This window comes from Batrachochytrium dendrobatidis, assembly GCF_000203795.2.
Source record: "Batrachochytrium dendrobatidis JAM81 unplaced genomic scaffold BATDEscaffold_13, whole genome shotgun sequence".
NCBI lineage: Eukaryota > Fungi > Chytridiomycota > Chytridiomycetes > Rhizophydiales > Batrachochytrium > Batrachochytrium dendrobatidis.
The window spans coordinates 53,378-66,724 of NW_006281111.1; the positions used below are offsets into that span (position 1 = coordinate 53,378).

At 38.1% G+C, this 13,347-nt stretch overlaps 6 protein-coding genes across 6 annotated transcripts; 3 read left to right on the forward strand and 3 right to left on the reverse strand.

Moving 5' to 3' along the window:
- Window positions 1-1,013: 1,013 nt before the first annotated feature.
- On the reverse strand, window positions 1,014-1,577 carry BATDEDRAFT_91530 (uncharacterized protein; the record flags this gene model as incomplete). Its single annotated transcript, XM_006681734.1, has 1 exon — window positions 1,014-1,577. The coding sequence occupies one exon, from the start codon at window positions 1,575-1,577 to the stop codon at window positions 1,014-1,016; it is 564 nt and encodes a 187-aa protein (XP_006681797.1).
- A 1,209-nt stretch (window positions 1,578-2,786) lies between these two features.
- Window positions 2,787-3,590, forward strand: BATDEDRAFT_27301 (uncharacterized protein; the record flags this gene model as incomplete). The annotated part of the gene is made up of 1 exon (XM_006681581.1): window positions 2,787-3,590. The coding sequence occupies one exon, from the start codon at window positions 2,787-2,789 to the stop codon at window positions 3,588-3,590; it is 804 nt and encodes a 267-aa protein (XP_006681644.1).
- A 1,176-nt stretch (window positions 3,591-4,766) lies between these two features.
- On the forward strand, window positions 4,767-6,512 carry BATDEDRAFT_27302 (uncharacterized protein; the record flags this gene model as incomplete). Its single annotated transcript, XM_006681582.1, has 1 exon — window positions 4,767-6,512. The coding sequence occupies one exon, from the start codon at window positions 4,767-4,769 to the stop codon at window positions 6,510-6,512; it is 1,746 nt and encodes a 581-aa protein (XP_006681645.1).
- Window positions 6,513-6,771: 259 nt separating this feature from the next.
- Window positions 6,772-7,893, reverse strand: BATDEDRAFT_91529 (uncharacterized protein; the record flags this gene model as incomplete). The annotated part of the gene is made up of 3 exons (XM_006681735.1): window positions 6,772-7,236; window positions 7,332-7,514; window positions 7,609-7,893. 3 exons carry the CDS (start codon window positions 7,891-7,893, stop codon window positions 6,772-6,774), a joined length of 933 nt encoding a protein of 310 aa, XP_006681798.1.
- Window positions 7,894-9,097: 1,204 nt separating this feature from the next.
- On the reverse strand, window positions 9,098-10,650 carry BATDEDRAFT_91335 (uncharacterized protein; the record flags this gene model as incomplete). Its single annotated transcript, XM_006681736.1, has 5 exons — window positions 9,098-9,504; window positions 9,701-9,760; window positions 9,831-10,019; window positions 10,161-10,361; window positions 10,528-10,650. 5 exons carry the CDS (start codon window positions 10,648-10,650, stop codon window positions 9,151-9,153), a joined length of 927 nt encoding a protein of 308 aa, XP_006681799.1. The 3' UTR covers window positions 9,098-9,150.
- A 485-nt stretch (window positions 10,651-11,135) lies between these two features.
- On the forward strand, window positions 11,136-12,908 carry BATDEDRAFT_91550 (uncharacterized protein; the record flags this gene model as incomplete). Its single annotated transcript, XM_006681689.1, has 5 exons — window positions 11,136-11,228; window positions 11,617-11,683; window positions 12,346-12,447; window positions 12,579-12,784; window positions 12,870-12,908. The coding sequence occupies 5 exons, from the start codon at window positions 11,136-11,138 to the stop codon at window positions 12,906-12,908; spliced, it is 507 nt and encodes a 168-aa protein (XP_006681752.1).
- Between the last annotated feature and the right edge of the window lie 439 nt (window positions 12,909-13,347).

Sequence of the window (13,347 nt, forward strand, 5' to 3'; positions counted from 1 at the left end):
GTCTAACAAATACAACACAGTAAACTAGCCACAAGTATCCAAGAGTATATCAATTGATGTGATCCAACAAAACAGCAGAGTATTGACTGTTTTGTTAAAGTGCATTCAATCAAGACACTCCAGTATCTCAAGTAGAAATATCAGATTTGTTCACCTTTGCACTGAATCCACAACAAATCGCACAGATTAGAAACAAAGTTTGGACAAGTCGAAATAGCTCAAATTTACAGCTGAAACCAAAATGGTATACAATCGCATTCATGTAGAGTTGAACACTATCTTGCAGTGATTGACTGTTGGTTTGGAATAAACAATGCTGAATATTGGTTGTAGTTTTGTACTTGACATTGACTGTTGATTCGATATACATTATGAATTATTATAAACAGTGTCAGTGATATGATGCTCACAAACTATGATTTAAACTGAAATAGTCTTGAACCGGCGTTTGTTGTTTCTGTTGTATTTTGAATCACAGATACGATTACAATCTAGTTCAACAACAATGATGACATATATCAGTAATGCAACTGTTGTTTGTATGTCAATCACTACCAACAATGACACTGGCTGTTTATTTCACACACCGACAGTGTTATTTGGTGGTCCATTTACGTCAATACGACACTACCAATACCACACCGCATATATTACATTTCAAACTGACAATACAACACTAGTTGACCAATATCAAACCAGTTAATGACGCAATCTACATCCGACCTTGAGCAAGTGTATTGCTCCGTTTGTTGTACGATGCACGATATGGTCAGTTGGTGGTATCTTGCAAGTGCGATTGGTAGTTACAATCAGCACTGGTTGCTATCATGTCATTGATGTATATGGAACAAACCATGCCAATGTATCAATCAGCAACCCAGTAACTATTGATGTAATACACAAACATGCAGTACACAATCAATAATATGGTTGTTGACCCATTCACAATACTCGACAAATATCAACACATACCAGAAAGCTTAAATTTATTCAAAATCAAAATCATCACATCATCAGTCCAAATTCGACTCTTGAAATTCCAAACCATGCTTTGTCATAAACTTTTTTAGCTTTTCTTTGATCTTGTCTACTTCATCTCCTAATTCTTCAGTCCTTGTTTTGAATTGCTTTTCAACTTCTAGGCTGTGTTTAAAAGTTGTTACATCTTTGCCTTGTCTTAACCTTCTCTTCTTTTTTAATCCAATAGATACATAATCATAATAGTTTTGGGTCATGCTCCTTTCCATTTTTTCAAGCAACTCAAGTTTTTTCTTCATACGATTAAGGACTTTCTGTTTTTTTTTGCTTAATCCAGTCACTTGATTTGGAACAGTATTACTCGACTCGCCTTGGCTCACTGGTTGTTGCTGATCTTGACTGGAAGTGCTTGGACCGGGTTGATTCATTGATTGTTTCCGACCTCGTTTGGGAGCACTTGAATCAAGCCCATTGGTTGGGCTAGACACTTGACTAGAAGTACTTGATGCCTGGACTGAACCATTGCCGTTATCTGAAACCAGTATTGCATTAGCGGTTGCCGCCGCGCTCAGTACGAATAAAATGTCAATGAACTTCATTAGATTGCTGGATGGGTTTAAAAGATTGTTAGATGGGCAGATTTTCAAGATCGATGTTGATTATAAAACTGGACATATTTCATCGTATTTATATTTTTGTATAGTAAACCAACCCTTTTAGGTTAATCAACAACACAGGGCTACTTGGTTGTTTGTTGTAGGCTACCATCATACTAGACAGTATACTGCTCCCTATTCATAGTACCGTATTATGCTTTTACGACCCTTTTATCAAGTATTTTGAAAAATACACCCCTTGAGTGTTGTGTAGTCTTGTAAACGCACCCTTTTACAACCATATTCGTGTAAAATGGATCATTTTGATATTCGTCCCGCAATAACTGTGTTTTGAATTGCAATATACAATAGCTACTACACATTGACTGCATTGTGTGTTTGATGAACACAACTGAGGATCGTGAGCATATGATGGCATATCGATAGTTGTCATTATTGGAAAGTATATCACAGTAAATCAAAGACATGAAGGAATGAATCAATATTTGATTGCGTCATCTATTAAAAAACAGGAAGAGTGTTTACAAGATGAGAGAACAGTAGAAGAAAACTATGTGAATCCCAGTTTAAACATCATTGTTGATGGTTTCTGGTTACTGCAAACCATTCAGAAATGTCTACTGTCAGTCCAAACATACACATCCCAACACTCTCACATTACAAGGGGAATACACTATTAATGTCTCGCATTAGTGTCTAATGGTGATGACTGATCATGTCAAATTGAATGCAAAATATCACAAAGCCACATGTTTGAACTATGCCAATCAACTGAGTCATTTGAAAAAGCATAAACATCACAGCAAACATTGATGGTCATCTAACGACTGAATATCAAAGCCATCTTATATAGGCTATGCAGAATTATTCGAGTCTATGTTTATATTCTTATATTTTAGCACACTAGCCCTTTTTAGGGTGGAAAAAGAATAGATTGCATAACAAACTAACCATACAATACACGAGTGCATAAGCAGACAATAGTATAACCAAGATTGCGGAACATTATATAAAATAATATCTTTTTTGGATCATCTCCAAATCGATAGTAATAAATCAATACCAACCCTTAGGGTGGTCACTCGGGAACATGCTTTCAATACTGTCCATCGATAACAAATATAAATATGATCCGAAATTCACTTGTCAAACGACAATCATATACAACTTGCTCATAACCAAACCAATATAATGAAATTCCTAATTGTATTGACATCAATCCTGTTTACTTGCTCGGTTACTACAGCCAGTCCAATTCTCCCCACTGCAACTGCAACTACTTATTCTAGCTCTTCAACAATCTCCAACGCAAAAGTCACAAACTCGGCTGGTCCTAATGAAGTGTCCGAGAATGCTATTGATTCAACCAAAGATTACCTAGAGACGAAGGAAGCCTATGAGAAAGCAGAGAAAACCCATAGCTTGCTAAAATTTGAAAAACTTTGTCAAGAAAAACTGATAGAATGGCTACTTGAAGAATATCGGCATTTAAGCGAAAAATCTTGGAAACGCAAGAATTCCAAACATAAGAAAGAGCTTAAGGAGCTCGAATTTGAACTTCAAGCCCAACATCTCATTCTTTCCGACCTCGAAAAAAAGTGTACAAAGTCTTGTTTAAATAGCTCTCAGCTTCGTTGGAAATCTGGTGGAGCCAAAACACTACTCGCAGAGAGTCTGCTCGAGAAAAGCTCGGATCTAAAAACAACTGATTATCACACGAAGCTTGACGCACCTCACAGTCCCGTACTAAGTCAAAAGTCGGAATCCGATCAAGCCTCTATTAGTGGAACCCATAGTCCATCACATCAAGCATTACAACATCATCAAAGTCCATCCCCATCAACAAATGAAACGCCTGCAGTCCAACGCACTCGAACATCCTCGAGTACACAAACATCTTCCAAACGTTCTCGTGTACGTAAATTTTTTTCTAAAATTATAAGCAAAGTTGGATCACTCTTGGATCAATTCAGAGATGACGATTCATCCAATTGATTTGGTTGCTAATCTGGACTGATTTCAACTGTATTTACTGTATTTTTGCTTGAATAAAATATAATACAATTGCAATTTGATATTTGGCATTTGAAACTGATTTTATATGCATTGTATCATAGTGTACATCGACACTTGTATTTCCAATACAATACAGCTTGCTTGACATGTCGTATTGACACATGACATACTAATACCAACAATAGTCATGTGTGTTGATATCAGATCTGACCAGATCGACTCGTTCAAAAATTACGAGCAGTCATTGCGATACTTGCAGCAGTATACCATATTGCACTGTTGATATCGCGCATCTGGTGTTGATTGTCAAATATTGTAGAGTATTATGCAATATCATGGAATGAATGCCAGCCTATTGATACTCGTGTAGCACGCATTTCATGAGTCATGATTTGATATACTTGTAGATGGTTGTTGGTATGTTTTATTCTACCTATGTTTTTCATGCCTTTATCATTGGCAATTTGTAACCCAAACCACGTTTTGAAAAAATTATTTTATAAACTACTTATTATATATACAGTTCTGAAAAACAAGCTTCGATGGCGCAGTTGGCAGCGCGTGAGTCTCATAATCTCGAGGTCGTGAGTTCAAGCCTCACTCGGAGCACATCTTTTGCTATTTTGCCATCATAAAAATGCTGTTGATTTACACTGAAGATGATTCAGCAGTTCTACAAATATCGAGTAAAAGTCGAATGACATGCAAAAGTATTGCAGTTTATGATTTACGTATATTTTGAAGCAACATTGATTGCAGTCTAGTTTGGATATCACGAATAGCAGCAATCAACATATACTATAATGCTTGCACCTTGATATTTCATATTGCATACACGCCTAGTTTGTAACAATCGATTTTATAGTGTTGGTAAGCTATAAACACTTGTTACACCACTCTGACAATTGGGTTTGATATCCGACTGTATTTCTGAATATATTCAACATTGTAGTTGATAGATTTGACTAATAAGCTGACTGGTTTTATCGATTCAACAATCCAGTCGATTACTAAAATTGACAAATGTTCAAGCAGCTTCACAACACCTGTTTTGCAGCAATTGGTTTAATATGACTGGCTTCATATGCAACACAATGTTGAATTCAATGTTGTTTTGTATTTGCAACAATTGAAACTACACCACTAGAATCATTCATGTCAGGATTTTATATTGATACTAATGCTGACAGAGATTTGTACAATACATACAAACCCAGTCAATCACTAGCATCCACTGTACCACAAACACCTGTGGTCAAGCATGCATATCCCTCTCAGTCCACTACCACTCGACACTTGCATCGTCAAAAAACTCGGTCCAAACCACTCGATACAACTAGAAATAAACCCAAACCAAAAGGTAGGACTGGATCCAAGGGAAAGCCCCAGTCTGTTCAGTCCAATGTCAAGCTGCATCATCTTGGTCACAGCAGCGATGATGAGTTTATCCAAGACTATATTGACAATGTCGATGGTGATGATGATTGGACTGCATACCCTGTGTCGGGTATTTCATCCATGTCATTGGGTGATGAACAGCCATTGGTTCGTCAATCAAGACAAACTGGTCAGTCTGTTCAACAGCAGTCGCTACAACCAAAACCTCATTCGCCTATTGTGCAACAGAGTTCAAGTTTGTATCAGTTCGAGTCGGGAATCCTTGAAAATCTGTTGCATGATGTTGATACTATGAATGATACTGTCAGAGTTGGACGCCATGCAAAACAATCGTTTATGTCGAGTCAAGCCTGCGACTCGGATTCCTTGTGTGATGATGACAGCCAAACCGATACTGACAGTGAATACTCCGAGTCCATACACAGCAATGACTCGGATATATCCGTTGATGGATACATTGATTCTGTAAATGATCGCACTGCAACAGTGTTTGATATTGATCAAGAGTCGAGGTATTTGCAAGGCACACTCAGCAACAGTCCTTTGACTTGGTCAAATGGATCACCTAGACGCATGTGGAGAAAGTCATGCGATAGTCAATCCGAAACCAGCAGTGATGAAATTGATACTATTGAATCCATGAATACGCATGCAAACAGTCAATTGATGCTAGATCGTCATGCAGAATTCCGATTTCAGCAGATTCTGAATGGTGATTTCACACAACCATCCAGATCTGTATCTGCTGAGCAAGCCTCCAAAATATCCAAATCAGCACTCAAAACACAACGCAAAAACGATCGTCGCAAAGCCAAACAACATGTAAAAAGCCGCCATCATGACTTGACTGCTCAAGGTCGTACTTTTGACGCTCAGCTCTCCAATAGCCGCAACCCAACACAGTTCAATGCAGTCATTAAACTATTTCTGCACTCCATCAACAAAATGGTCCATGATTTTGTTGTGGCTAAACCGCAGTATGGACAACTGTCACTTCCACCCATGATGAGTGATGTACGTAAATTTGCAGTGATCCTTGTCAAGCGGTATCAAATGCGTCCAAAGACAATGGGCAAAGCAAGATCAAAGTATATCGAGGCTTATACAACACGAACAACGTGTGTGCCTGAATCGTGGCGGACAATACCAAATGAGATCATGCGTGAAAAACTGTTCGAGATTGGCGAGATTGCTGACCGATTTACTGGCTCAGTTGTCAAACTCCATGTTGCTAGAAAACCCAGAATGTCGCCAGACAGCAAAATGAAACGGTCGCACAAAACCGGTATGAAAAAAGACCCACATCACAAACATACTGTTGTTAAACAAGGTCATGTTGTGGGTGAATCTAGCCAACCGATTGGAAATGAAAACGTTGGTCATAAAATGCTGCTTGCTATGGGATGGAATCCAGGACAGTCGCTGGGCACAGGAAACAAAGGCATCGTTGATCCTGTCAAGGTTGTTATACGAACTGAGCGTAGTGGTCTTGGTGCAGAATGAATTCAGAATGAGTTCAGAATGAATGCAAAGTTTAAATGTGTTTAAACTCGAGTGATACTGATTTGTTATATTCGATTGCATCTAGACTTGAATGCTGCAGTTTTCCAAACTATTGATGCACTTGCATATTGTTTGCACGATTCTGGCCATGTAATGCATGTTTGTTTTGGATACTTTTAAACAGCATTCGGGTATACAACTGTGCTGCTACGTGTATTTTTGATGTTTGAATTCAATTCAGTAGCATTAATATTGTAGTTTATTTATCTTGACCCATTATCATATTACGAATGGCCATTTCAACCTTGGCTTTGGGTGTAATATCAATAGCACAACAACCAGCATGTTCAGCAGCAGTTCCATGCAAACCATCATCACTAGACGAATCGTGTCTTGCTCTTAGTATATCTGATGGTGCAACAAAACTCACCAGTAAAAACGTGTAGATTTCTAAACCATACATCATGGGAGAAAAGAACCAGGCTGTATAGGCTACAAATGGCTCACCCGTATAGGCTGAATGTACAGCAAACCCTGCCATTGTAATATTAAGGACAAAAATAACGACAAAACGGAACCCTTCATACTTTAAAAACAACTGCTTGATGAATTCGGATCTGTGCACGCCAGTGCCTTTACTGATTGTCCAAAGAAATATGAGTGATGAAGTTGCCGATATTATACCTTCAAATATGCATTTGATTGCAAAAAGCAGACTAGAGTACTGAATGGGAAACAGGTAAAAATCATGTCAGAAAGTTAAACCCAACACTTGAATTCAATATACTCGAGTCGATTCAAATATACATGTGTGCTTACATGAAGTAATGCACTTTTTGAAATAATGACAGCTTGTCCTCTGATGAGCTCAAGATACGATAATATGCCAAATGCACCAGTGAGTGCTGACACGCAAAACGTGGCAACTATTCCAGCTGTTATAATCCAAAAAACAGGCGTTCCTTTGTGGAATACTCGAAGTCGAGCAACCATCAAAATAAGCTATTGCCAATCATACACATCATACAGATTCATGCAATCAGTCAATCAAAATACTGCACCATTCAAGCATGTCTGTTCAAACAAATAAGCTTACCACGCCAGTACTTGTCAAAAACGTCAGCAAATATCCAGATGCAGCCAACCACTCGACCCAGTTTTCAACAGTGGTTTCCGGTGAAATGGACTGATCAATCAATAATGTGTGCACATAAATCTGGCCAGCACAAACTATCAATGAGACCAGCGCTATGAGGTCGATGGCAGTATGAAGTGGTCTACGTCGTGTAGCAATAAAAAATAACGCAGAGATGACTTCATGAAAAGCAATTCCCATAAATATGGCTGATGGAGTCTGGTATGCATTGTATAATCCAGCCATTACTTTGATTAAAAATCGCCTTGATACTGAGCAAATGATCGATTCTGTTGTACAAACGGGTTATTAGCAGTGAATGAGTAATCAACCAGACTGTTTACAATGTAATCAAACTAAATACATACAATACTACCAATCTATGCAAGAAACATGTATCAACCAAAATAACAGACGTTTCTAAAACCAACCCGTGATAAAGGACGGATTGGGCTGTCATATATATGTTTGCATATCTACCAAACAGATACAGGCCGTACCATTATGCATGATATCACCCTGTTGTGGCTCAGTTATATCCACAACATTGTGTCTAGTACACATCCAACCCTCAACGCGCCAGAATAAATTGAAACCACTTGCCAATAGATTCATGGCGCTGTACTAGCGTATACGCTTGGTCTGATGGTGACTAGTTGTATGCCAAACATGAGAGCATCTAGCAGTCAGCCCTAGATGTTGTGCACATTTGGTGAATACAAGTACAGTTGGATGTCACGAATAGCAACAATCGACATGACAGTGGACACTATTGGACATGTACACTGCAATATGACTGTCAGCAACCATCACCATCAGTGTGTATCATGTGTTTAAAAAGTACTCGCATGCATTGGATTCAACACCACGTTTGTGATTGGGTTTGATTGTTACTTGTGCAACTTCCACCACCAAATCTAGTGTTCTTTTGGGGTCTGAGTAGAAGGGTTTGTGAATTGCAGATTTAATTGTAGGCTACAAGCTTGCGTCGCCATCTTTATTGGTGGTCAGATTTTAATTGTTTCATACTTACCAGCATTGCTCAGCAGAATCAAACAGACAATGCAGTATTCGTTGTAACTAATGGTGACATCAATGTCAAGATTCGGCACCAACTCAAACATTGTGATCATAAGTTTAACTGTTTCATTTCGTGTCCTTGATCCATCCATAAATCTGTACCGAATAATGATTCAAGTGAAATGGGTTCAACTTGTTACACTGCACCTATCAAGCGTATATGCTGGCAAATGTTGTCAGCCTACTGCAATCAGGTTGTTTAGTTTAAAAGTGTGTTTTCTTGATGTTGTATTGCATATATCAGTAGATTGTGTGCTGATTTGAATGACATGATCATCCATTGTGGTTCATGTATCATTCTGATCGAGTGAATTTAACCCATTTCATCCAAATAACTGCTTGAAATTATCAATTCCATCAATAGAAATGCAAGATCGATGCAGTATGAAAAAGCTTGCTGCATCTCGTTTATTCTGATAATTTTCAATTATAATGCCGAGTGACCAATCCACGAGTTCTACTAGAAATACAATCTGTAGTTTCTTTTGCAAGTGTCTCGCATGCAATGTCGGGTACTGCTGCAGGATCACTAATAAACCGGACAGTAGGTTTACTAGACTGATTGCATTCGACAGTCATGTTTGTAATTGGATAGTTCAACTGTTTTTGTACGCTTTCTGAACAATGCATCTCATCTTGACGAAATATTCCCATAGTTTCCATATTCAATGCGCACACACCACGCAAAAAACTTCGTTTCATGTCTTCCTGCTGTATGTGCTGCTTTTCTATTGACAAATGTAACTGCAATTGGGTTTTGTTGAGTTTCTTGGACAACTATTTACGTTGCATATATCAAATTTGAATTCAAAATGGATTAAATATACAACGTATTTTTGGCATTCACTGATTTACATAAACTAAACTAGTTGTTCAACAAACTACTAGTAGACTGCAATTTGAATTTCCGATGCATCATGGTAGTTTTGTGCTAGTAGATTTATTAAAATAGTACATCCATATCAAAACATACCTGTGCAATACGACTCTCATATTCGGCCGACATGGTTTGCATATGCTTTTCTGCTTCCATCTGGAATATTAGATTTCAAATTAATAAACATCATACATCAAGTTTCACAAACCCAATTGACTAGACGTACTCGGATTCTGTTTTCAGTTGCCTTTCGCCACGTTACTCCAGCTTCAGAATGCCATCCCAATATAGCTTTCTGCATCATGGTTTTCCTATGATGTCGAGCAGCAATATGCATTGCAAATTTTCTTTTCCTCAGCTCCATCTGCCTAACTTTCCACCTACCGAACCATTTTTCAGTTGCAAGTCGATTGCGCTAACGTAGATACCAATACAATAAATCACATTTTAAAATAATCGTGTGCAAATCTACAGATCCTCAACTTTGCTCATGATACAAGTTTGGGTATATTATTGGATTGGTTGCAACTACACAACCAAATAATTGTCAAAATACCTTGCGGGTTAGGAAAGCTGTTGCTGCATTAACTACTTGAACATAATCCACCAGTTTTTTGTCGCTATGATTTCGAGATTTGATCACAGAATCCATCTTGCCATTCAAGCCATCTAGTTCCAACTCATGTGCTTGTCGTATACTATTGAGTTCTGCTTTGTGATGCTCGTTTATCCTGTTTCTTGAAATGGTATAATCGGCCTGTTTATATCATTGGTGTTGACTCAGTTAGACATGTTGCCAGACCATATTACAGATTTGATGACCATTTAAAAACACACGAGTTATGGTTGGGTGTAAATCAACACCGTCATATAAATGTAATACATGGCAAGATCTAGGAACAACCCAAATGATATTTGATTACCAATATAGCCTGACGAAACAATACTGTCAGTTTATCCAAACCGTTTCCAAACGCAGCATCAATATCCAAATTACACATTTCGGCATGCAAATCAGCAGTATTGGCTGAGTTGACAAAGTGCATGGTTTCTGGGACTATGCTTTGTACCAGGACTGGATCTGTTGCGATTATTGGATCTTGTGGTATTGCCATGTGATTGTTATGCAATGGGTTTTGATTAGGTGATGTTGGTGGGTTTGAACAATATGCACTCATCTGTGTGCTGAGATTGGCAAGTGTTTGAGTCGGATCCATAGTGTTTGCTATATAATGCAAATTGCCACAAACCAAGCAAACGTTGAATGTCAGTCATGTGTAGAATTGATAATATTAGTTAAAGAGTAATCAAAATGGCATTCAGCAGGCTGAACAATGACATGATAATTGGTAGAAATAGTTTGAATTCACAATAGATTATCTTGGCTTGAAACAACACAGTAAACTAGTCACAAATATTCAAGAGTATCTTAATTGATATAATCTACCAAAACAGCAAGAGTGCAATACAATTGGTGCAAAATAAAGTGTTTGATTTTGCGTGAATGTTACGAGTTTGCATTCAAACTCAGATGGGCTTAAAACAAAAGTCAAGAAAACGACAACGAGCATTAGACGATGAAGTGTATGAGGTCGAGGCTATTGTTGATTTTAGAATCAATAAGGTGTGTGGGGTTGCTTTTACAGGCAGTTCAACTGTTTCTACAACCTTGTCAATACATACTGCTGGTTATACTATTATGAATGGCAGTCTGCATATCAACCACACTGGACATTCGTCAATGATAAAGAACACATGTTGATGCTTATCATAGAGTGATGGCTGTATTGCTTCAACACATACCTTGTACAGCAGTACTACAACCATCCGAGTTTTGTAAACTGGACTATTGACATCCTGCTTAAACACTCGACTCATTCTCGACAAGCATACCAACCCTTGTTTATTGCCTTTTGTTTCAGTTCATTTTACACCCCAATACAACTACTCTAACCTTCCAGCCTCTTTTTACTACGACTATTCGTTGTTGATATATATTATTGTCCGAATAGGGAAAAGAGCAATTCTTTATCAAATGGAAGGGTTATGCGTCTGTAGAAAACACCTGGGAATCAGCTGGTATGTTATTCCAATCTACAACACATGAACTCTAAACACACCTTTTGTTCAAATGTCTGCCAAGCAGATAATGTCTGCAGCCATGTAGTCTACTGCATGCTCAAATTGCTCATGACTATCCAATGATTTGAACATTGCACAGTTTTAATATCAATTGTTCCACAAGTATGCTCTTGCAGTGAATTTCACTGACATTGTTTATTTAATCACCTGTGCCATTGTGACAACATATAGATGTGGTAAATGTAAGTGTAGCATGCATTGTTGTACCAAATGGATGAGTAATCTAACCCGTTTTTGATCATTGGTTCAGGCACCGATATTAATAAAAAAGTTTTGGAGTCAGCATCCAAAATTTAAAAATGCCACAAAATTGTCCGAATCTACCCATGAATTGGATACCAACACTAAATTACTCAAGGTGCCTGTAATACATCATACAGTGTTGTTTTTATGAATAGTATGCGTTTGAAACGAGTTTGACTAATTCTAGTTTACTTGTCCATCAAAAATAACAGTCTCAAAAAAACACTCTTGGTGTGTACTGTTGTCTGCAACTTTTTGTGTTTGATATGATTTGTGATGGGCTTGATGGTTTCCGTGTATCCCGATGTGCCCATGTCTAGTAAGACTAATGCATATACTATGCCAACCGTGTTTAGCTAAAAACAAGACTAAATCCCAAAAATCCAAACCAGGCAACAAAAGAAATTCAGAGTCGGACTCATTCACAAAACAGGATACTGTTGATACTGATGAACAAGGTACGCATCCACTGCAATATATTTGCCATTTTTGTCAATCCAACTCAAAGCGTGATCACTTGAAGACATATATCAAGAATATTAGCACTGATATAGTTTTTATTTGTATTGACTAAACTTGGTTTTAAAAGACGACCTGAGCAAAGTCTATCATTCGATTGACTCGTTAAGTCGGGCTGTACTTGACAAAGCCTCGTGGGAAAACGATGTTGTAAATATCGAAACTATGGAAGCATCTGCCACAGGTGAAGATGATCTTGCTGTTTACATCAACTGGAAAAATGGCAAAAAGACGGTTGTATCCAGTAAAGTAGCCAATACCAAATGCCCACAAAAGGTGAATGGATTACTATTTGTATTTACCATTGTCTTGAACAGTGCGTTGGATAGGGTAGCGTGCTAATCTCTTGATCCTGTTTTAGATTATCAAATTTTACGAAAATCATATCAAGTTTGGATAAATACTGCAATATTTTATAATTTGGCTATTCAGCCATTGTGTTAGAGACTATAAAATCGAGAAGGAAGTCGGGGCAAAGACCAGGTGCTTGTACTAGTTGGAATCAGGTAACACATTGATAAAACTCATATTTTCTTGAACCACCTGCTCGTTTACTCTTGTTTTCTTTTCTCTTTACCTACTATTCCAACTTAAATTCTCGTCATAGAAAACTACGTGGAAGCTCTCCAAAATGTCATTCAAAACATGCAGAACGAAATCGCTGCCCTGCGCGCGGAGCGTATCATCCCACAAGTACAGGCTGCGTTGAGCATACCTCCCCCAGACAGGATAACGGAGATCGCTCCAAATTCACAACTTTTGTCAGCCAGTGCAATTTGGCCATGAGAATGCACACGACCCAGTTCCCATCCGACCAAGCGCGAGTCGGATTCATGATC